Below are 25,331 nucleotides of genomic sequence, written 5' to 3' on the forward strand. Positions count from 1 at the left end.
CATGGGGGGAAGAAAGGGGGTAAAAGGAAGTTCAGAAAAAAAAATTAAAGAAAACAAATAAAGAAAAATATAAAGAAAATATATATATTAGACTGGTGAATAGAACAGGGTCACCCACTTAATTTTGGGAGTATTTTGGTCTCTTAGAAGAAACTACCTCCCCAAATTGTAAAAAATGTAAAACATATATAGGGGTAAACACAATGTAGGGATGGAATTTGACTATAAAGTGAAAAGTTTTTGTATTTTTAAATTTCTAAAAAAGGAGTTGATAAGATAAGTTGATTGGGAGAATAAAGAAAAAGAAAGTGGAGAGAATTTGCTCAGGCTGGACACTAGAATAAAGCCCTGTGCTGGATTTAGGGTGTATTTTGATCTATTAGAAGAAATTGTACCCCAAATTTTTTTTTCCTCAAATTTTTTTTAGAAGAAAAAACCCTATGTGTATACAAAAAATAAAGTTAGATACAATGAAGGATAAAATATGACTATAATAATGAAGGTTCAAAAAAGATTTTTGTTTTAAAGATTTTATTTATTTATTTCACAGGAAGAGATCACAAGCAAACAGAGAGGCAGGTAGATAGAGAGAGAGGTGGAAGCAGGCTCCCCACTGAGCAGAAAACCCGATGCGGGGCTCGATCCCAGGACCTTGGGATCATGACCCTAGCCGAAGGCAGAGGCCTTAACACACTGAGCCACCCAGGTGCCCCCCAAAAGATTTTTATGAAAGGTATTGTTGAGATAAACTAGTTAAAAAACGTTAAAAGAGGAAAAGGTAAAAGTTTAAAAAAAAGTTAGCAGAAGAAAAAAAATAAAATTAAAAAAATTAACTTGCAAGACTAAAGAATCATGGGGATAAAGCCATGAATTCCATGCTTTGCTTTCTCCTCCTCTGGAATTTCGCTCTTCACCTTGGTAAGTGAACTTGGTCTTGGTTGGATTTCCTGTTGATCTTCTGGGGGAGGGACCTGTTGTAGTGATTCTCAAGTGTCTTGGCCTGAGGTGGAAATGCACCACCCTTACTAGGAGCCAGGCTAAGTAATCTGCTCAGGTTCGCTTTCAAGAGCTTTTGTTCCCTGAATGCTTTCCGTAGAGTTCCAGAGGATGGGAATGAAAATGGGAGCCTCCCAGTCTCCGGCCTGGAGGAGGCGAGAGCTCGGGCCCCACTCCTCAGCGAGCCTCAGAGCAAAGCTCTGAAACACTCCCATCTCCCTGGCCTCCAGTTACGCTCCAGGCTCACCCAGCCTGTGACCAAGTGTCTCTGTCTCTGGCACACAGCCCCACCTGGAGTCTCCGAACCCCATAGATCCCTGAGCTCTTCCGGGGAGTCATCCTGGATCTTGTAGGGTCTCCGCTTACAGAGCAGTGACCTGTGCCACAGATCACAGTTCAAGGTAACCCCGAGTTGAGAGCTCACTCCTCAGCTCTGTCTCTGTAGCCGGCTTCTCTGCTCTAATACCTGTGAGCTCTGTGACACTCAGACACCCCCAATCCTTCTGTGACCCCGTGGGTCCTGAGGCCACGCTGTTCCTGTGTGGGCTTCACCCCTGGCTTAGCCTCTGGAGCAATGTCCTTCAGTGGAGCAGACTTTTAAAAGTTCAGATTTTGTGCTCCATTGCTCCACTGCTTGCTGGGAGCCGGCCCCTCCCCCAACAGTCTATCTTCCCTTCACTCTGGATTCGCTTCTCCGCTGGTCCTACCTTTCAGAAAGTGGTTGATTTTCTGTTCCTAGAATTGCTGCTCTTCTTCTCTTCAATCTCCTGTTGAATTTGTAGGTGTTTGGAATGGTTTGATAAGCTACCTAGCTCATCTCCTGCTACCTGATGTCATCTCAGCCTGCTACTTCTCCGCCATCTTGACTCCTCCCCCTACTCTGATCTTTATTATTTCTCTTCTCTTGCTGGGTTTAGGTTTTCTTTGCTGTTCTTTCTCCAGCTCCTTTAGGTGTAGAGTTAGGTTGTGTACTTGAGACCTTTCTTGTTTCTTCAGAAAGGCTTGTATTCTTATACATTTTCTTCTCAGGACCACCTTTGCTGTGTCCCAAAGATTTTGAACAGTTGTGTTTCATTTTCATTTGTTTCTATGAATTTTTTTTTTAATTCTTTAATTTCCTGGTTTGACCCATTCATTCTTTAGTAGGATGCTCTTTAGCCTCCATGTATTTGAGTTCTTTCTAACTTTCCTCTTGTGATTGAGTTCTAGCTTCAGAGCATTGTGGTCTAAAAATATGCAGGGAATGATCCCAATCTTTTGGTACCAGTTGAGACCTGATTTGTGACCCAGGATGTGATCTATTCTGGAGAATGTTCCATGTGCACTAGAGAATGTGTATTCCGTTGCTTTGGGATGGAAAATTCTGAATATATCTGTGATGTCCATCTGGTCCGTGTTTCATTTAAAACCTTTATTTCCTTGTTAATCTTTTGTTTAGATGATCTGTCCCTTTCAGTGAGGTGGGGTGTTAACGTCCCCTACTCTTGTATTATTGTCGATGTGTTTCTTTGATTTTGTTATTTATTGGTTTATCAGGGACATAGATATTTAAAATTGTTAGATCTTCCTATTGGATAGACCCTTTAAGTATGATATAATGTCTGTTATTATCTCTTATTATAGTCTTTGGCTTAAAATCTAATTAATCTGATATAAGGATTGCCACCCCAGCATTCCTTTGGTGTCCATTAGCATGGTAAATTGTTTTTCACCCCCTCACTTTAAATCTGTGGTGTCTTTGGGTCTAAAATGAGTTTCTTGCAGACAGCAAATCGATGGGTCTTGTTGTTGTTTATCCATTCTGATACCCTGTGTCTTTTGGGGCATTTAGTCCATTTGCATTCAGGGTAACTATTGAAAGATAAGAATTTAGTGCCATTGTATTGTCTGTAAGTTGACTGTTATTGTATATTGTCTCTTCCTTTCTGGTTTGTTACTTTTAGGCTCTCTCTTTGCTTGGAGGACCCTTTTAATATTTCCTGTAGGGCTGGTTTGATGTTTGCAAATTCTTTTAGTTTAAGTTTTTTGTTTTTGTTTTTGTTTTTGTTTTTTTGTTTTTGTCCTGGAAGCTTTTTTCCTTCTATTGTCAATGACAGCCTAGCTGTATATAGTATTCTTGGCTGCTTATTTTTCTAAGTTAGTGCTCTGAATATATAGACCTCTTGTCCTGAGCTGCTTTTAGGATTTTCTCTTTGTCACTGAGACTTGTGAGTTTTACTATTAGATGATGGGGTGTGGACCTATTTTAAGGGAGGTTCTTTGTGTCTCCTGGATTTTGATGCTTGTTCCCTTCCACAAACTAGGGAAATTCTCTGCTGTAATTTGCTCCAATATACCTTCTGCCCCACACTCTTTCTTCTTCTGGGATCCCAATTACTGTAATACTGTTTCATCTTATGGTATCACTTATCTCTCGAATTCTCCCCTGTGGTCCAGTAGTTGTTTCTCTCCCTTTTTTTCAGCTTCTTTATTCTCCATCATTTGGTCTTCTATATGACTAATTCTTCTACTCCATTTATCCTAGCAGTAAAGAGCTTCCATTTTTTTTTAAAGATTTTTTTATTCATTTGACAGAGAGATCACAAGTAGGCAGAGAGGTAGGCAGATAGAAATTGGGAAGCAGGCTCCCTGCTGAGCAGAGAACTCAATGTGGGGCTTGATCCCAGGACCCTGAGATCATGTTCTGAGCTGAAGGCAAAGGCTTAGCCCTCTGAGCCACCCAGGCGCCCCAAGAGCTTCCATTTTTTATTGCACCTCATTAACAGCTTTTTTGATGTCAACTTCATTGGATTTCAACTTGGTTAGATTTTATTTCTCCAGAAAGGGTTTTTATTTCTCCAGAAAGGGATTCTCTAGTATCTTCTATGCTTTTATTTATTTATTTTTAAAGATTTTATTTATTTATTTGATGCAGAGATAGATCACAAGTAAACAGAGAAGCAGGCAGAGGGGAAGGGGAAGCAGGCCCCCTGCTGAATAGAGAGCCTGATGCGGGGCTCGATTCCAGGACCCTGAGATCATGACCTGAGCTGAAGGCAGAGGCTTAACCCACTGAGCCACCCAGGCACCCTCTTCTGTGCTTTTTTCAAGCCCAGCTAGCATCTTGATAATTGTCATTCTCAACTCTGGTTCTGACATCCTACATGTGTATTGATTAGGTCCCTAGCCATTGGTACTGCCTCTTGTTCTTTTTCTTGGTGAGTTTTTCCACCTTGCCATTTTATCCAGATAATAGATGAGTGAGAGAAGAATAGATGAGAACAGATAGATGACAGAACAAAATACTAAATACTAAATAACAAAATACTAAAAGGCAATGACCCCAGAAAAATATACACTAACCCAATCAGAAGAGACCTGAACCCAGGGGAAGAAGAAAGGAGAAAGAAAAAAGAGAGAAAAAAATACATATATATGATTAGAAGAGAGCCACACACTTGATTTTTGGGTGTATTTTGGTATGTTAGAAGAGACTGCCTCCCAAAATTTTAAAGAAAGAAAAACATATATATGAAAATAAGGGTGAACACAATGAAGGGATGGAATATGATTGTAAAGACGAAAATCAAAAAAGATTCTAAAAAGAATTGATGAGTTGGCTGAAAAAAGAAAAAAGGAAAAAAAGAGAATGTGATTAGCCTGGAAACTAGAATAAAGCCATATGCTAGATTTCTGTTAGAAGAAACTGTATCCCAAAATTTTAAAGAAAGAAAGACTTATATGTATACAAAAAATTAGTTTGAATACAATGAAGGGATAGAAGATGACTATAACAATGAAAATTTAGAGATTTTTTAAAAGGTATTGATAAGATAAAATAGTTTTAAAAAGGTTAAAATAGGAAACAAGAAAAAATGAAAAAATAGAATAAGAAAATTAAAAATTTATTTTTGAAAGATTAAGAATCATGGGGAAAAAGCCATGAATTCTGTGTGTTGCATTCCCCTAGCTCTGGAGTTCCATGGTTCTCCTTGATTGATGAACTTGGTCTTGGCTGGGTGTTCTTGCTAATCTTCTGGGGGAGGAGCCTGTTGCAGTGATTCTCAAACGTCTTTGCCCAAAGTGGAATTGAACTGCCCTTGTCAGGGGCCAGGCTAAATAATCTTGGTTTTGATCTCACCTTTGTTTCCTGAATCCTTTCCGTAGAGCTTTGGAGGACCGGAAAGAGGATGGTGGCCTTCCAGTGTCCACCAGGAGGAGCCAAGAGCTCGGGCCCCCACTCCTCAGTGTGCCTTCAGAGAAAACCAGTCAATCCCTCCCATCTCCCTGGTCTCCAGCTTGCTCCGAGCTCACCTGGCCTGTGACTGAGCGTTTCTATCTCTGGTGCACAGCCCCAATTGGTCTCCAAATCCAGCAGATTCCTGCAGTAGGCTCCTATGCCACTCCTCCCAGTGGAGGAAGTTGGGGGAGGGGTCTCCCAGTTTCTGCCACTGGTGGGGTCCCTGTTTGAAGAATAGTGGCTCAACTGTGCCTTGGATCACAGTTTATGGCATCCCTGAGCTGAGAGCCCACTCCTTGGCTCTGTCTCTGCAGCTGGCTTCCTGCTCCAATACCTGGGAGCTCTGCCGCACTCAGGCACCCTTGGTTTCTGTGACTCTGCAGGTCCCAAGACAACACTGTCTCAGCAAGGGCTCCACCCCCTGCTTAGCCGCTGGAGCAACATCCCTCTGCAGAGCAGACTTCTAAAAGTTCTGATTTTGTGCTCCACTGCCCTACCGCTTGCTGGGAGCCAGCCCCTCCCCCCTGCAGTCTCTCTTCCCGTATGTCTCCTTGGATTCACTTCTCTACCTGTCCTACCTTCCAGAAATGGTCACTTTTCTGTTCCTGGAATTGCTGCTATTCTTTTCTTCGATCTCCTGTTGAGTTTGTAGGTGTTCAGAATGGTTTGATAACTAGCTGAATTCCTGGGACCTGACGAAATTTAAGTCTCCTACTCCTCTGCCATCTTACTGCCATCTTCTATATAACTTTAAAAAATATTAACCATTTTTTTTTAAGTATAATGAAATTATGGGGTGCCTGGGTGGCTCAGTGGGTTAAAGCCTCTGCCTTTGGCTCAGGTCATGATCCCAGGGTCCTGGGATTGAGCCCCACATCAGGCTCTGCTCAGCGGGGAGCCTGCCTCCCCCTGACCCCCCCCCCGCCTGCCTCTCTGCCTACTTGTGATCTGTCAAATCTTTTAAAAAATTGTCTAATGAAATTTTGATATGAATAGCTAACTATAAATACATTTAGGGAGAATTGACACTTTAACCAAAGTTCGTTTTCCACTTCATGAACATGCTAGGCCTCTCCCTTTGTTTTAAAAACATCATTTCAGCAATGCTTTTTGCTTTTTAGTGCAGAGTTCTTGTATATCTTTCTATAAATTTGTTTCTAAGTGATTTATGATTTTGCTGCTATTGAAAAGCTAGTTTTAAAAATCTGTTTCCAGTCAGATTACCAGCATGGTCTGGGCTTTGATTTTCTAAGATCTTGCCAAATTCATTTATTCTTGTTGGCTTTCTTTTTTTGTGGAAAGCATAAGGTTTTTTTTTTTTTTTTTTATGTAAACAGTCCTATCATTTGTGAATTATTCAACTCTTATGTCTCAATCTTTATGCTTTTTTTTCTTGACTGGTTGTTCTGTAGCCATACAATCCTGAACAGAAATGGTGAGAGCAGACATCCTTGGTTTGATTCATATTTCACCATGACATATATGACGTTAAGCGTAGATGTTCTTTTGCAGATGCTCTTTATCAGACTGAGGAACTTACACTCCCAGGTTTGTATTGTGAGGGCATGCTGAATTTCGTCCAATGCATTTCCTGCAATTGAGATGATCTTATGGTTTCCTCTGTTACTCTCTTCATAGATGGATCCTACTGACTAGACTTTCTAATGTTAAACCTTGCCCTCCTAAAAGAATACCTATTTAGTCAAGATGTATTATCATCCTTTTTACGTGCTGCTCGGTTCAGTTTGCTAATGTCTGAAGGACTTTTATTCATATGTTCATGAAGAATATTGGTCTATAATAATTTTTTTCAGGTTTTTTTTTATCACATATGGTATATTTGATACAGCTACATAAACATTTTGTCACAGGCCTAGGAAATGCAAAAATCAGTTGTTTTGAGGTATTTTTTCAAGGCATTTTTGGGTTCCTAACAATCAAGAGCTTTAAAGTCATCTTTCTGATTCTGTAAAAACTTCACAGTCTTTATTGTGAAAAAGGTAAAAAACCCAGGGAGAGAATTGAGATATGAATTTCTAACTCAAGATTTTGTTCTTGCTAGTTGTGTTCCTCCCTTTCATTCCATCCATTCCACAGTCAGAGGGGACAAAGAAAAAAACATGGCCTGGGGACTGAATTAAAAGCAATTTTCACATATGTTTTTGAATATCCTCAATTAGAGTATATGATGGATAAAAATCTTGAGGTTCAAACACTAAGTATAATGAAGTCCAGTATAATGAAAGGTAGTTAAGCTATTGGGAGTTTAAATCAATTTGTATTTCTGAAAGCAGTTCTAACATTTTCCATTTTGCAAAAAGAGAAATCTCTCTGCTCAAATAAAAAACATAAGGGAACATATCTAGGACATCTTTAATTAAAAATGCAGAAGTGTTAGGAAAGTTTCCAAATACACATTTTATTAATAAAAATTAGAAATTTCATATGCAATAACAATGTCACTTATGTTAACACACGTTTGTAAGTAGAGAAAAGGTCTGAGAGGGTAACATTAAAATGAAAACAACAGTCACCTCTGGGACAATAATTGTGCAGGAATGCTAAATGCCTCTAATAGTTTGAATTTCTAGAAGAGATTCCATTCCTATATAATTTGTGTAACTAAAAGAAAATTTAAACTATTCCTACTAGTGAATCACAAGTCTTCACTGCAGTAGAAATAACACATCAATCTGTTAAAATATACACCAACTTCAAAACTAGAGGTGATAATGGCAGAAGCCACATGCTCAAATCCTATATAATCAAAGATTTCCTGATTATCTTTGGGGCAATAATTTATAAAATACATATTCAGGGTTGCTCTTGAGTTATTTAACAAATAGATTTAAGAAAAGATTTCTCAAAATGAGAATTTACTAGTAATTTTTTCAATTTCTTTTCAATTACACCAATATTTTATTAGGAAGTTTATAACCTGTTCTGAGTATTTAAAATAACTGTTTCCTATCTAAGCCTATCACCAATGAAAAAACAGTAACAAAAGAGTAGTCAAGTACCTAACAACTATGATGACCTTAGCACACTAAAAACATCATACACAAAATTAAAATAAAAATGGCAATGAGGAAACTATAACATAGGACAGGGAAAACAGTATCTTTAAAATATAAAAGGTTCTGACAAATCCCTAAGATGAATGGGTTATTAAAAAAAAAAATTACAAATAGCCAAAAAGAAAAAAAAAGTACTTTATCTCTAATAGCCAAAATGAATAATTAAAATAAGATTTTTTATAGGTACTAAATCTGCATGGAGTAAGAAAAAAAGGTAATACCTATCCTGTGGGTGGGGGGGGGGAGGGCGGTTTCACTGGCCTCTGTTACAGTAGTTATCAATAAACCTTAAAATGCCTTTACTCAGTTAATACTTAGCAAATACTTCATTCCAATTAAGTTTTACATTTTAATTTATTTGTAAACAGAGATAGTTAAAGTGAAGAAAACTAACAGATGTTTTTATGGTGCAGTTCAAGACTCGCCAAAGCCCAGACAGCAAGGTTTCTTCAATTTCTCTCTTCAACTGGAAAAGTGAGAAGAATCAAAGGGACTATGTTAAACTCTTAATGCTCCTGTGTGCTTAATTCCTGCAACCACCACAGGGGGGGCAGCCTTTCATGATACCAAAAGGTAAGGGGAGGATTGAAGGATGGAGTCCTGCTCCACCTGGCCCCCAAGCAAAGGAGGCAAGTATGATTATATTAAAATCTCATGTTAGTACTTTCCCATAGTTTGTTCAAACTTCTTTAATTACTGATTTCAGATCGTCTAGGTTATACTCTTCTATGAAGGATTCTGCTTGATTCAAAGCTTTTATTTTCACTAGAATAGGAATTATTTCTTTGACTTCATCCCTGAAAAAAAAAGGTTTGAGAGCATAGTGAATCATTAGTTGTTAATCTGAAACAAAAATTTTAACCCAGTATCTAAAATAGCATAAAATATTCAGACGTTACCTTCTCCATACAGCATTCAGCTGTAGTTATTAGGGGATGTATGCTGGCAAATTTTAATGTGAATGATTAAAAAGCAGTTAAATCTACCATCAGAAAGCTCATGGTAGATTTAAAGTTACGGTGGGTGTGGGGCTATCAGCTTGTAAGGACTATGATGGGGGGAGCCTCCGTGGGAATATTTACCTACGGATGCTACAAATCTGTGTTTTTTATTTAAAAAATGTTTAAACTTTTGGAGAAGTGGTTTACCAGAACACCACTGTACACCTAGTGGCGTTAATGGCGCCCCTGGACACTTAGTGCTGTTAATGAAACATCCAGAAGAGATTCTCGCTATTGCTGGGTAAAGGCAGGCTGCAGACCTGTACTTAAACAATAGTTGAGATTTTAAAATGGCCAGGAAAATGAAAAACACGATTAGTAAGAGGCTTCTGATTTATAGTTTCCTAAATTCTCCTATGGTAGTTTTCTGGAACTGCTTATTTTAGAAGAGATTTACATTTAAAAATATGAACTATTAGGCATGAGGTGTGAGTATAAAATAGTGATTCCAAAGGTTGTGCATGAAAATACTAATTCTATAGTGGTAGTCTCCATAGACTTTTAAAAATAGAGTAATAAGTACAAATTTTTCTAAAAATTGCTGAGTGTAAAATAGAATCCTTGAACTATGCTTATGGAGATAGAAATATGCAAATTACCTGAATTCACTTCTAGATAATTTATGTGCAGACCGCAACAAAAACTGGATGAAGTTTTCTAGCTGGGGAATAGACGTTCTCATGGCAGAATTTTGGAACCATTTTTCTGGTAAATATGCTGCTATCTGTTAATTAAAACACATGGTCAGTTTTTAGTAACAGTTATCTAAGGCTTTTTGCTAACATCAGTCCATCTCATTTAGCCTTTTATGGTTATGGCAGAATAAATTTCGAGAATTTTTCTTTGTCAAAGTTTACACATCTTAAAAGGATGAGAATGTCCTGCCATTTTTCTATTTCTGGTAGTAGACTCATGGTCAAAGAGGACTAAACTGAACCTGAAATTTATAGCATGGACGATGAATTCAATTTTTGGGAGATAATGCAGTTTAGAACTGTGTGATATAAAAACAATAGCCCAAAAAATCATGATGGGTTAAGAACTGCTGTCTAATTTCTTATGTTGTTTTTAAATTTAGAAACGTTTTTCTATATTCTTAAAACTGACTTATCTGATGAATAGACAATGTTTTTGGATAGAGAGTTGTTTCCAACTCTCTATTATAAATAATGCTACAATATTCTTTGTACTTAAACTCCGATAAAGAAACAAGCCCCGAATAGGGTCATTTGCTCCTTACAATAGCAAACCCAAGACCTGAACTGCAGTTTCAACTCATCCCAGGAATATCACTTTTAAACATACTTCTGCATAGGCACTATAGTGAGGTCTGTATAATAAAAACCATGCCATTTTCCTTTCCCCAGTAAGACCCTGTCCCAGCCTGAAATAATCCTTTTCTTTTGCTAACAGTTCTCTTGTCTCACCTTCTTTCTTATGAAACCCTTTCATTTTGTACAACTCCTCAGAGGATCTCTCTACTTGCTAGATGGAATGCTGCCTGAGTCACAGATCCTTAAATAAAGCCACTTAGATCTCAAATTTACTCCATTGCATTTTCTCACAAATTTACATGTGCATCTCTGATTTCTAACTCAACAATTTTACTTTAAGGAATTTATCCTAAGTCAAGGGGTATGAACTTTAAAGGTTTGTACCCATTGTGCCAACTCTATCGAGTTCTAGCCCTCATTCCACCAGTGAAGACTGTCAGAACCCTGGCATCACCCATTCTAGGTGCCCCAGAAATAATGTGCAATTGTTTCCTCATGTTTATGACAAGAACTAGGAAATAACAGCAAAAAACAAACAAACAAAACCCCTGGCCAGCATAACTGATAAAAATAATATCCTTACTATGTTATTTTGCATTTCTCTTATTAGTACTGTTGATCTTTTCCATGAGTTTAGAAATTATTTTTACATATTCTGTTTTTGGTGAATTTCCTGTTGCATATCTTTTGACTATTTTTAACTGGAATATCTGCTCTGAATTGTTTACTAACTTTAAAGAGCTTTTTTAAACAGGTGGATGTTAATCCTTCTATGGATTATAACTTTTCTCAGTTTTCCTTTGAACTTTTAATTATAGAAAAGGAGAAGGAATAATTGGTCACCCCAATGAAACTCCTTCAGTTTTAACAATGATCAAATAATCTTGCTATCTTTTAAATGTTTTTAAATTCACTGAAGTTTTATACTTTCATTAAATTTTTTCACCATTTCTTCTCTTTTAAGTTCAAAAAGATACATTTATCCTCTTAGTACAGTATTTTACAGTTTCTTTTTTATACTTTATCTGAAATTTATACTGGTATTTAGTTAAAGTTGAGGATTTAACATTCTTTTTGTAAAGAGTTAACCAACTGGCCCAGCACCATTTATTAAGTAATTTTTCTTTTCCCTGCTGGAGATAATTCAAACTAGTATACAAATCCTTAAATACTGAGAGGTTGGTTGCTTTTGGGTTTCTAGTCTATTAAATTATTATGAGTACCACAACAATTTTAATTATTCTGTTACGAAATAGGTTTTAAACTTTTTAAGTAATCTCTACACCCCAATGTCATGACCTTGAGATCGAGTCACATGCTCTACCCCCTAAGATAGCCAGGTGCCCCACAATACAGACTGTATTAATTGAATTTTAAAAAATAAAATTACACTGACCTGGTTGCACTTTTTAACAACATCTGGCCCAGGTATGGCATTAAGAAGAGCTATAATAAGGTAACGATTTAGCAGCTTCCCTAGTCCTAGTTCTTGCAAGGTGTCATCTGGGAGGAGTCCATTCCAAAGAAGAATGTTGCGGAAGAGCTAAAATAAAATAAAGATTAAGTGACTGTGCAGCTGTTTCCCCTAAAGGAAAAAGGTAGTAGTTTCCAACAAACATAAAACATTGGTCTATCATTTTTACAATCACTAGAAAACATTTCTGAACAAATACCAGTTCTTTACAACCTCCATCTATTTGCTCATCATATTTCTTAGGACTATCACCCAACATCATCTCAATCTTCACTGGACCCTTTCCAGATCAATAATCTTCCTCCTCGATTCACACTCCCAGAGTCTGGGGTCATCGGGTGCAAGACCGCAGGACCCAAAGATTCATAAAGGACTGCTGTTAAAGTCAGTGTCACTGTTACTAATGTGTTATTCTGAGAAACTGTCATTGCTCCGATACATAAGATTAAAAAACATGATATTCTAATAAAACTAACATTAGTTGCCTTTCCTTCCTCTAAATCCATATCATTGTGAATTTTATGATTTCCATTTTTTTTTTTTTTTTAAAGATTTTATTTATTTATTTGACAGAGAGAGATCACAAGTAGACAGAGAGGCAGGCAGAGAGAGAGAGAGAGAGGGAAGCAGGCTCCCTGCTGAGCAGAGAGCCCGATGCGGGACTCGATCCCAGGACCCCGAGATCATGACCTGAGCCGAAGGCAGCGGCTTAACCCACTGAGCCACCCAGGCGCCCTGATTTCCATTTTCTTTCCAGTATTATATTTATTACTCTAACATGCAATCTTTCTACACTTTGTGTCCTTACTGACGTTGTTCCCTCTTTCTGGAAAGTGTTTTCCCTGATTCAACCACCTAACAAATATGGATTCACCCTATTAAAAACTAAGTTTGCTGAGGTCACCCAAGACCCTCTAATTGTCAAATCCAGTAAACATTTTCAGTCTTTCTCCCAAGTCTCTTGGGTGGTATTTAATACTTTGTCTTCACTCTTAAAAATTCTTTGCTTACGGGGCACCTGGCTGGCTCAGTGGGTTAAAGCCTCTGCCTTCGGCTCAGGTCATGATCCCAGGGTTCTGGGATCGAGCCCCACATCGGGCTCTCTGCTCCACGGGGAGCCTGCTTCCTCCTTTCTCTCTCTCTCTCTGCCTGCCTTTCTGCCTACTTGTGATCTCTGTCTGTCAAATAAATAAAATCTTTAAAAAAAAAAATTCTTTGCTTAGTTTTCATGATGCCATCCTCTTTTGACCACTCTAAGTTTCACAATAAATTCCAACGCTTATTTGAAGACTTCACTTTCTCTGCCTGCCTCATGTCCGTTTCCCAAGGTTGTGTTGTTAGCCTTCTTCTCATGCTTCATGCCATTCCTCCTAATACTGCCTCCATGTGGCTGACTTCTCAATCTCCAACTCAGATCTGCCTCCTGCAATCCAGACTTCTATCTATTCCTATATTTCCCCCCATAGATTTCAAGTCACCATCTGAAACAGACCTTTATCTTTCCTTCAAGCCTGTTCTTCCTGTATTCCCTCCAAGTTACCAAGCTGCCAAAATCAGAAACTTGGCTAGCACCCTGGTCTTCACATGTAATTATAATTTAGTCATCAAGTCTTTTCAGTGCTCCATCCTAAGTATCTTCTGAACCCAACTTTTTACCATCTCTCCCTCTTACCACTGACTTAGTAATGACTTCACCTTTTAGACTAGGAGTCGGCCAACTATGGACTGTGGATTAAATCTAGCTTGCTGCCTGGTTTTGCAGAGCCGGTAAACTACGAATGACCTATTATTTTGAAATGATTGGGGGGAAAAAAAAACGTATTTTGTAACATGTGAAACTTAAGACATTGACATTTTAGTGTCCGTAAGTAATGTTTTACTGAAACAACCATGTTTATTTGTTTACATATTGTTTATAACTGCTTTTATACTACAAGGCAGAGAGCTGAATAGTTCAACGGACATTCAAAGCAGAAAATATTTACTATCTGGTCCTTTACAGAAGTTTGATAATCTCTACCACATACTAGTAAATGAGAAAAATTTTATTTTTGTAGTTTTTCTGCTTACCTTTATACCTGACCAGAATTGCCTTTCTTGGAACTTTGAATGTGGTGATGTTTTGTTTTCTACAGTGCTAATTTGAAACCAAGAAAGAACAAAATGCAAACTGTTAATCTTACAGAACCAGGGTTTAAAAAACTCTTTTTTTAACCAAATTAAACTTTAACACATTAACAGAATGTAAGTAGAGTGCTCTGATATCAAAATTACAATTACATGTACACTTTGATCCAACAACCCCATTTCTGAGAATGCCTTCTGGAGGTATACTTGCACATGTACTGGTTGGCGGGTCTATAAAATTATTCACAGCACTGTTGGTAATGGTTTTTCACTCCCATGCCCACCAGTTACATTACATTATATGAAGGCAAATTATGCAGCTTAAAACATGAGGAAACTACTCTTGTGATGATGTGATCTCAAAGATATACGAAGTCAAAATAAGGTACAAGACAATGGTTACAAATGTACCTTCTCTGCTATAGAATGATGGGGTGGGAATAAGATTACAGCATATATAAGTATTTAATTCTAATTACATGACGAAATTATGGAAAGGTAAAAAAATTACTAAAAGTGATTATTATGTGTATGGAAGAGGAAGGGCAAAAACTGGATGGAGGGCAGGAGGGGAGGGAGTAAGACTCCGTTTTAAATATAAATTAAAATATACATACTCCTACTACTCATACTTCTGAACCATATGAATAGATTTCTTATTTAAACATTATACCACAAACTTTAACAGGGCATAATTTTTACATGCAGGTATCTCTTCACAATTAAATTAGCCAGAAAGCTCAGAAGTTCCTTTCTTTTCTCTCCACAGAAGCTCTTCCATCCTGTGAACGCTCGCTTTAGTTCATGATCCAGTACTATAAACTGATGTCTTTTTAGCAAATGTATAAATATGCTTCAGATACTACTTCCTTCATGATACTGTATATAGAACCCTGAAGATTCCACCAAAACTACTAGAACTAATAAGTGAATTCAGTAGTCACAAGATACAAAATTAATATACAGAAATTTGTTGCATTTCTATACACTAATAATGAAGTAGCAAAAAGAAATTAAGAAAACAATTGCATTTATAACTGTACTGAGAAGAATATAATACCTAGAAATAAACTTAACCAATGAGGTGAAAGACCTGTACTCTGCAAACTATAAAACATAGATGAAAGAAACTAAAGACAACATAAAACACAAGGAAATTTAATTCCATTCTCGTGGATTGGCAGATCAAATGCCGTTAAAATGTCCACCCTACCCAAAGTAATCTAAAGATTTAAGGCAATCCCTATCAAAATACCAACTGCATTTTTCACAGAACTAGAATAATACTAAAATTTGTATGGAACAACAGAAAATTCGAAACAGTCAAACCAATCATGAGAAAGAACAAAACTGGAGGTGTCACAATTCCAGATCTCAAGATACACTACAAAGCTGTAGTCAGAACAGTATGGTACTGGCACAAAAATAGACCCATAGATTAATGAAACGGAATAAAGACCCAGAAATAAACCCATACTTATATAGTCAATTGATTCTACAATAAAAAAAGGCAAGAATATTCAAAGGGGAAAAGATAGTTTCTTCAACAAATGGTGCTGGAAAACTGGACCACCTTCTTCTGCCATACAAAAAAAACAAACTCAGAATGGATTAAAGACCTAAATGTGAGACCTGAAAACCTAAGAATCCTAGAAGAGAGCACAGGCAGTAATTTTTTTTGGCAACAGCCACAGCAACATTTTTCATCTAGTAAAAATATCTCCTCAGGCAAGGAAAACAAAAAAAACCCCTACTTGTTTCCTAAAGTAAATCCATAATTCACAGAGTAGAACTTCTAGCTTTCCGTGCCGGCACTGTTCTGAGCATGTGTTTCATCTTCACAGTGTCTTGTGAAGTAGGCATTAATACCTCACTTTACATACAAAGACACTGATGCACACAAGCCCAAAGTCAAATATCTAGTAAGAGTAAATCTGGGCTCCAGAATCTGGATTTAACCACTCTGCGATGCCATCTGCCATGTTCTTAACATAAAAATAACCAAAAAACACCTAAGTCCAAGTGTGTCAGGTATCATACATGGCATGAAAAATTGAATTATTTTGCTGAAATCCCAATTTGCTCCTTATTAGGTGTATGTATATTTGAGAGAACACTTAATTTTTTTTTTTAAGATTTTATTTGACAGAGATCACAGGTAGGCAGAGAGGCAGGCAGAGAGAGAGGAAGGGAGGCAGATTCCCTGCTGAGCAGAGAGCTCGATGCGGGGCTCGATCCCAGGACCCTGGGATCATGACCTGAGCCGAAGGCAGAGGCTTTAACCCACTTAGACACCCAGGCGCCCCTAGAGAACACTTAATTTAGTTTCTTTTGCACTACATTCTTAAATTTGTGTTACATGATTAGCTATTTCATATAATCGAAAAATCAAAAGCTCTTACCTCTTTGGATACAGAGGAATAAAAACATCATCTTCTATTGCTTTCTTCATTCTCACAACAACGGATTTAAGTAAGTCCTATTATACAAAAACTTAAAAGTATCAGTGATAGCCATAGGTAGAAGTCTACTTACCAAAAGTAGTAATTTTAAAAGTATAGTACAAATTTGTACTATACTGTAACACAGAATCAGGTGTTAAAATCACTATCAATGAGGTAACAAGAAAACTTTATTCACCCATGTTGGTGCATACAGCTGTAGCTAGTGCATTTTCATTGTTGTAGGGCATATTCTGTCACATGAATACTAATGATGGGATATTCAGGTGTTTCCAGTTTAGGAGCTATATTACACACAATACTGTATAAAAGTTCTTTTCCATTTAAAATACATCATTTCGAATGCCAGCCTTGACAAATACTTCCATATTGTTTAAATTTGTGTTTCTTAAAAACAGTTCTCTAAAAAGAAATGCTATAAAGGACATTATTGAGTTAAATGTTGGAAGTGGGATATGGATGGTAGATTAAGTATATGAAGTTTACTGAAAATGGTAAGTGTCCCATGATTATGTAACAAACATATTTTTTTTTTTTCCCCCAGACTTTTTATTCTTAACAAATAAGCAATTTACTCACAAAGTGTTCAGGAGAAACAAACTGTATATATATACAATGGAACAGCAGATAATAAAGCATAATAGAGCAAAATATTAATGACAGGTGAATCTGGGTAAAGGGCCTATGAGTATGCTATTTTTACTCATGAGAATTTTCTGTAATTTGACATTATTTCCAAAAATTTGTTTAAAACAAACTCATATATTTTTAAACTCTGAGCTCATTAACTTTTTCGAGTATTCAAATACATTATTTCGTAGGGGGAAAAAGTTCTCCAAACAGTAAAGTTTTAATGACCACAGACACACATACAAACACACTCCATATACATTCTTTAAACTAGCTTTGAAAAGACTCTGAAAGCTTTAGCTAGTAGTTTTTACAGTGCTTCAAGTCCATTTCTTTCATTTATGCAGTTGAATGTCTGAATACAGGGGTAGGACATAATATATATTCCTTTCACACTGTATACTTTGAGAGTTAGTCCATTTTCTCAGTATTTGAAATCCCTTTGAATACTATTCTACTATCTCTAAGTCTACGCAGAATTCCTAGCTTTGTGCCATTGACAAATTTTATTAGCAGGCATTTTACAACTTCATCCAGTTCAATATTGAACAGGGCAAATATTGAGAAGATACCTAATACTAAGACTTCCCCCAAAGGTAGCCACGTTCCTCTTGGTCCTGTATTCTATAGCCATACTCTTACCAGTTTCTTGTACCTAACTGTACATTGCTAAGCTTCTTTCCCCATTTAATCCACAGGAACAATTATAACATAAATACCTACTCTACCTGCACAGTACTTTACTCATCAGTGAAAGTAACTGAGATAATATGGGACACTTTGCTTCAGTAAGCAATCACCTGCATTTAGGAACCCTATCAGTGACAGATTATAGTAATTACTACTTTTTTTTTTTTAGGTGTTCATAATCTACCTCTGTAATAATCTATTTTAGAATCTTATCAAGATTCAAAACTACTCTCAACCAGACATTAGCTTATAGAATCATTTGCTGCTTACTTTGAAAACAAGAACTATGCTGTTTGAGTCCATTATTCTAGAATCTTTTTCATTCTCTTCAATTTCTTACACAACACTGAAAAAACAGAGTGATCTCACTGGCAAGGCAAACTGTCTCAGTAGCCAGGAACACTATAGTTCAGAGATTCTTATGTACGAGTGACTATGCCACACTCAGGGAGTGTTTTACAGTGTCTGGAGAGATTTCTGGTTGTGGAGAGTAGAGAGCACTACTGGCATCTAGTGGTTAGAGGCCAGGGAAGCTGCAAAGCACACTACAGAGCACAGGACAACTTTCCACAGAATTATCTTGCTCCAAATGCCAAGACTGTTGAAGCTGAAAAATCCTGATGCAGTCCAGTCTCTTACTAATTACACAAAGAACCCATTTTCCACATTCATTGTGGGAGCACTTCCAGAATAAAAATTGCTGGTATAAGAACTTCATGAGTGGATCTGTAACACTTTTGAAAGATTTTAGTTATTATAAATTACAAAGTGCCAGGTCTACCGCTTAAGACCCAAGTGACCTTTTATAAGGGACATGGCCCTCTGGGCCCCAGCTTCTTCATCTGTAAAATGGAGTTAAAGTCAACACATTCTACAAGGTTGTGAAGATCAAATGAGACAATGTGAAAGTGTTTAATAAATAGTAAAGCACTATTTATATTTAGGTTACACTTACATAGTCCCATACAGAGAGCAGATATAAGACTCCATATCTACTTCCTTGTGGCTCTTATCTACAGATCCTGATTCAATGCTCTGTAACAACACAGAATAAACCCACTCCTTCTTCAAATAAAGAATCTTCATGTGTATCTTTTTCTAAGTTAAATAGCTCTTATTTCTGAAATGATTTTCAAGTTGTATGTCTTTATCCTATTGGAGCAAGGTGAAGATGCTCTCACCCCCATCACAGTTGCTATATGTTCAAATCCTTTACTTTCCATTGGGCTCAAATGCCACCTTAAACATTTCACAGTATTTTATCTGGGCTGCACAGGTTGGGGGAGGGGAGGAGAGGCAATGTGGTCAGTGACACGAGCTTAGGCTTTAAAATAAGATTTAGGTTCAAATCCTAGTTCTAATTCAAGGTATTACTATGAACCAATTTCTGAGACTGTATCTTCAACTGTAAAATGAAGCTATCACCCATTTTTTAATAGAGCAGTTAGAACTAAGATGACACAGGAACAAGGTCCAAGAGAGTTTCGAAGTACATAGCAGGAATTAAATAATTGTTCCTTGTCTTCCCCCACTTCTCACTTCCTATTTTAAATAACATTATTTTTTCATTTTTAACGTAGACTTCACGCCCAACGTGGGGCTTGAACTCATGACCGAGACCTGAACAGAGAATAAGGGTTGGAGCTTAACGAACTGAGTCACCCAGGCGCCCCTTAAATAACAATTTATGCACATCTTATTTCCTTTAAGATCACATGTTGCTTGAAGACAGAATCATGCTGGTTTCCCTCTTCTCCCTCTTCTTACAGCTTTCCTCCTTCATAATAATTCCCAGTGCTAAAATTTAATGGTGTTCAGAATATGAATGGGACATGCCTCCTTGCTTCTCAACCACTTTGCTTATTCTACTCTGGACGCTCTCCAGACTGTCCATCTCTCTCAATTTCCTTAAAGCTCAACATATATTTGATTTACCTGTATGAATATGTGACATTCTCATCAAAAAACAGAATGACAAAAAGGAGTACCACAATAAAATAAGATTTAACACATTCTCACCAAAGCCTCTAAAAGATCTCTCCTTAGGTCTTATGTTGAACAAAACTCAATTCTAAATAATGATAAGATGAAAATCTATCCTACTAAACTTTTTTTTTTTTAAGGTTTTTTTTTGTTTGTTTGTTTTTAAATTTTAAGTATGATCTACACCCAAAATATAGGGCTTGAACTCAGGCTTCAAGATCAAGACACACAAGCTCTACTGACTGAGCCAGCCAGGTGCTCCATATTCACTGAACTTTTGGAATTCTTAAAGAGATAACTGCTCTTAACTTTGGCCAATTACAAGTAACTAGTTAATATAATGAATGTTTACCTAATTTTAAAATTATTATTAAAGTGAAGCCATAATACCAGATTATTGCTGAAAAAAAAAGTAAATAATTATTTTTCCCTCTTAGAAGGAACAAATTTGCACTAATGCATTTATGCCTGTTCATCTCTGCAGGTGCAAAGTATAATCACAAACCTGAAAAATGGCTGGCTGGACCATGGGAACAAAAATCAGACCACTGAACAGAGAGGAATAAACTAATAATATAATAATCTGGGTCTTATTACGTGTATGTGTATCCTATAATTAATAATGACTGTCATCCCTGTTAAAGTGTTCATAAATATGAAGGTATATTCTTTCATCTTATTATCAAAAAGAAGAAAAGTAAATCTATTTCTCCCCAAATTGTTATTTGGTAATTACTTCATTTGCATCTTCTGTAAACAAAGATTTAGAACAAAATTACATTAATCTATAAATAAAGACGTTTATTAACTCTAGAAATTATTACCTGTTTGCCTTTACTAACTTCATTTGCACAAGTGGAAAGTTCTTCAAGAATCACTCTGCAGTGTGTTATTAAACTTGTTGTCTGTGAGGTCGACAAGGGATCCCAAATGAATTCTACAAAGTCTGAAACAAAAGTTTCAGTAGTGTACAATTTATTTACTAGATTGCTTTGCTTTTCACGTATAAACAGCTGAGGCCTTTAGCTAAGACTCCCATCATATGCAATTTAAAATCCATGCCAATCATTACCATTATGTATTTGCATACATCCTCAATTTCCTTGTCCTTTTGGGCTCTGTTAAACTTGTTTAACTCAACCACAGACCTAGTTAAATTAAAACTACTTGTCACCGAGTCTGGGGCTCCAACCACGTCGCTATATCATGGCTGGAAAAAAATATACTTTAAACTTATCACTGTGAAACTCCAGTGAGCCCTTCATGATGCCTAGCAATCATGTTTCTCTGGCCCATTCCTCCTCTCTCTTATCCAGATGATCATTTCCTGTCCTTTTTTTCCTCCTTGCTCTCTCAGTTAATGGACTTGACTCTTCCAGACAACTGTTTACCTTTTCTTTTCTCTTCCCTTGCTCTCACCCTCATGTTGAGACTTCCTCAACTGATGAGAAAGCAGAAGAAAAATTCCATAAACTACTGCAGAATCTACACACCTACCTACATCCATGCTCACATACTCTTAATTTGTCTTCCATTCTTATGGTTGAAGCTCCCAAGCTCCTCATGAAGGCCAACATTTTCTTCTCAATGCCTTTGGATTGCTGGAAGATACTGTTCCTAGAATTCTGCCCTCTTAACTTCGTCTTGCCATCACTTCTACTGGATCTTTCCCATCAGCCTACAAACAATTATTCACTTATACTAAAAATAATCCCTCCTTTGACCCTTCTTTCCCTTCTAATATTGCCTTCTTTCCTTCACTTTACAACAAAATTCAAAAAACTGTCAAAACTGTCTAATTTCTTTCCTCCTATTAACCCCTGAATTCACTTCAATTAGGCCTTATCTCCAACCATTCTACCTAAACTATTGCTACCATTGGAGATGACCTTCACCTTGTAAAACCTAATGGTTGATTCTAGTCCCCATCTGATTTATCAGCAACAACTGGAACAGTTCACCACTCCCCTTATAAACATTTCTTTTCTTGGCATCCAGGATAGCATTCCTGATTTCCCATCTATCTCTGTGGTCTCCTTTGCTGGCTTCCTGTCATCTCTTTGATTAATAAATGCTGGAGTACCTCAGGACTCAGGTCACTTACCTTCTCTTTCCTATCAACATTTATACCCTTAGTATTTAAAGTCAGTTTTGTGGCTCTGTCATTGATGTGCTGATAAATTACAAATTTATGTCTGCTACTTGGCCCTCTCCTTTAGACTCATGTATTCAACAACCTAGTTGACATCTCTACTGGGATGACAGGCACTGCAAACTGAACATTTGTCAAACTAAGCTCCTGATAAGACCTCCTCACTCTAAACATGCTCCTCAGTCTCTTCCACTTCAGGAAATGGCAACTCTGTCCTTCCAAATGCTTGGGCCCAAACCCATGCAGTCACTCTTGAATTCCTCCATTGCTCCATATAACCAATCCATTAGAAAATTCTGTTAGTGCTATCTTCGAAATGTATGCAGAATTCAACCACTTTTCAGAACCTCCACATTTAACACGCTAGCCTAAGCCAGTATCATCTGTTGCTTGGATTACTGCAAAGGCTTTCTAAATGGTCTGCCTACAGTTCATTCTCAACACAATAACCACAGTGATTCTGTTAAAATGTTAGGCAGACCAATTACTTCTCACTCTTTCACATACAATAAAAAGTGAAGTCCTGGGGCGCCTGGGTGGCTCAGTGGGTTAAAGCCTCTGCCTTCGGCTCGGGTTGTGATCCCAGGGTCCTGGGATCGAGCCCCGCATCAGGCTCTCTGCTCGGCAGGGAGCCTGCTTCCTCCTCCCTCTGCCTGCCTCTCTGCCTACTTGTGATATCTCTCTCTGCCAAATAAATAAATAAAATCTTTAGGAAAAAAAAAAAAGTGAAGTCCTTACAAATGATGATAAGAATCCATATAATGTAGCCCATGTCATTTTTTTTTTTTAAAGATTTTATTTATTTATTTGACAGACAGAGATCACAAGTAGGCAGAGAGGCAGGCAGAGAAAGAGAGGGAAGCAGGCCCCCCGCCAAGCAGAGAGCCCGAAGCGGGGCTCAATCCCAGGACCCTGAGATCACGACCCGAGCCGAAGGCAGAGGCTTAACCCACTGAGCCACCCAGGCGCCTCCCCCCATGTCATTTTTTAAAAAAAGATCTTTATTTTGGAGAGAAATAGATAAAATCTCAAGCAGACTCCATAATGAGTGTGGAGCCCGAAGTAGGCCTCGATCCCACGACCCTGAGATTATGTCCTGAGCTGAAACCAAGAGTCAGAGGCTTAACCGACTGAGCCACCCAAGTGCCCCAGCTCTTGTCATCTTGTTAACCTCTTTGTTCTCTGCCCATCCTCACACCACTATAGCCACAATGACCTATGTGCTATTTTTCAAGGAAATCAGGCTGGCTCCTACCTCAGGTCCTTTGCATTTGCTGTTCCCACTGTCGTGGATTCTGTTTCCCCAGATATTCTTAGGGCCCACTTCTTCCTTTCATAATCTACTCAATTGTGAACTTCTTAGGAAGGCCGTCTTTGGTCAATCTTTTTTAAATTGCACTCCTCTTTGATAATTTGTATCCCTTTCTCTTACTTTTTCATCTCAGCCCTCATAACTAACATTTTCTAGATTTTATTTGTTATCTGTCTTTTTTGCAGAATGTAAGCTCCAGGAGGAAAGGGATTATTATTTTGTTCACTAATGTATGTGCTGAGTCAATAACAGTGCCTGATACCAGGCAGACCCTTGTAAAATATAAGTTAAATAATAGAAAAAATGAAATAGGTAAAAAGAAAAAAAAAGACAAAAATAAAACAGTGACTTCTCAAGCATCTAGACTTCTTTTTAAAAAATATTTTATTCAATTATTTGACAGAGAGAGTGCATGAGAACACAAGCAGTGGGAGCTACAGAAGGAGGGAGAAGCAGGCTCCCTGCTCAGCAGGGAGCTCGATGTACAGCTTGATCCCAGGAACCCAGGATCATGACGTGAGCTGAAGGCAGATGCTTAACTGACTGAGCCACCCAGGAGCCCCTAGAAGTTTAGGTTTCTAATAACCTTAGAAAAATTTGGTCAACTAATACTGAGAGCCTACTATGTGCCTAGTGTTCAATACAAAAGGCACAGCAATGAATAAGATTAGGTAGGTAGCTGCCTTTGAACAACTTTGTCTAATGGCAAATACATTTATAAAAACAATTATAATTCAATGTGTTGGTGTTACCGTAAGTACGAGTTCAGAATGCTACAGGAACCCAGAGAGGTATGTGTAAACCAGTTCCTAAAAGTGATGTCTATACTGAGTCCTGAAAGATGAAGAGGAATTAGCTAGGAGGAAGAGGTGGGGCTGGGAGGTTTGCCAAATGGATAGAACATAGAAGATACAAAGGCCTAGGAAGAATATAGCTAAAATGTAGTAGAGGAAAGGATGAGGAAAAGAAGGAATAGAGCTTAGCAAGAGATGGGGCTAGAGAATTACTAAGCAGAGATGTGATTCTGAAAGGCCAAGAAAGCCATGTTAAAGAGTTGAGGCTTCATCCCAAGGGGGAGTTAAGAATGATGAAAGTGTTTTAAGTGAGTTATGACAGAACCAGACTCACATTTTAGACTCACAAATTACACTGGCTGTAGTACAGAAAATAGATTAGAAAATGGCTGGGGGGACCCAAACCAGATGTGGCTATTGCTTATATAAGGAAGCAAGAAAAAGGAAAGGGTGAATAACTTGAAAATTCTGGTTTGAATACATGGGTAGATGGAGATGCTGTTTTCTCGACAAGGAACACAAGAGGAGTACATCTGCAGCAAAGATGGTAAGTATGACTTCACATGTGCACTGCAAGTGACTGCTGGACATCCAAGTAGATATACTTCGAAGGTACTTTGATAAGAGAGATCTGGACTTCCTCCAGTTCTTTTGGATTTAAAATTGCATAGAGCAGCGCTATCTGAAGCAACTTTCTGAATGATGAAAAAAAATGTTATATCTGTAATATAGATAGCTATGAGCTACATATATATAATTATTAAGTATTTAAAATGTCATTAATGTAACCGAGTAAGTAAATTTTAATTTTACCTAGTTGAAAATTTTAATAATCACATTTAGTTACTGGTTACCACACGGAACAGCACAGATACAGATGTCACTAAAGGAGTGCATGAGATTACCCATGGGGCTCATGAAGAGTACAAGAGGATCCAGGACAGAGCTCAAGAATAAATATATAATATTAATTTCTCATAATTTTACTTATTTGAGGGACTGTTTAATTTTAAGTGATGTATTTGGAGGTTTTTTTTTTTTTTTTAAAGATTTTATTTATTTGACAGACAAAGATCACAAGCAGGCAGAGAGGCAGGCAGAGAGAGAGGAGGAGGCAGGCTCCCTGCTGAGCAGAGAGCC

At 37.5% G+C, this 25,331-nt stretch overlaps 1 protein-coding gene across 4 annotated transcripts in view; it reads right to left on the reverse strand.

The window, feature by feature from the left end:
• Positions 1-8,432: 8,432 nt before the first annotated feature.
• The window catches only part of LOC111148078 (GC-rich sequence DNA-binding factor 2), a 45,019-nt gene continuing 28,120 nt past the window's right edge, over positions 8,433-25,331 (reverse strand). For all 4 annotated transcript variants that reach the window (XM_022504470.1, XM_022504471.1, XM_022504469.1 and 1 more), the window contains 6 exons: positions 20,758-20,879; positions 16,571-16,647; positions 14,112-14,178; positions 11,964-12,110; positions 9,893-10,017; positions 8,433-9,089 (listed from right to left, as the gene is read on the reverse strand). In XM_022504470.1, the coding sequence (XP_022360178.1) occupies positions 8,972-9,089; positions 9,893-10,017; positions 11,964-12,110; positions 14,112-14,178; positions 16,571-16,647; positions 20,758-20,879 (656 nt within the window). In that variant the 3' untranslated portion in view covers positions 8,433-8,971. The remainder of the gene's footprint in view (positions 9,090-9,892; positions 10,018-11,963; positions 12,111-14,111; positions 14,179-16,570; positions 16,648-20,757; positions 20,880-25,331) is intronic.

The sequence above is a fragment of the Enhydra lutris genome, unplaced genomic scaffold, assembly GCF_002288905.1.
Source record: "Enhydra lutris kenyoni isolate GAN:26980312 unplaced genomic scaffold, ASM228890v2 scaffoldscaffold18, whole genome shotgun sequence".
In the NCBI taxonomy this organism is placed as follows: domain Eukaryota; kingdom Metazoa; phylum Chordata; class Mammalia; order Carnivora; family Mustelidae; genus Enhydra; species Enhydra lutris.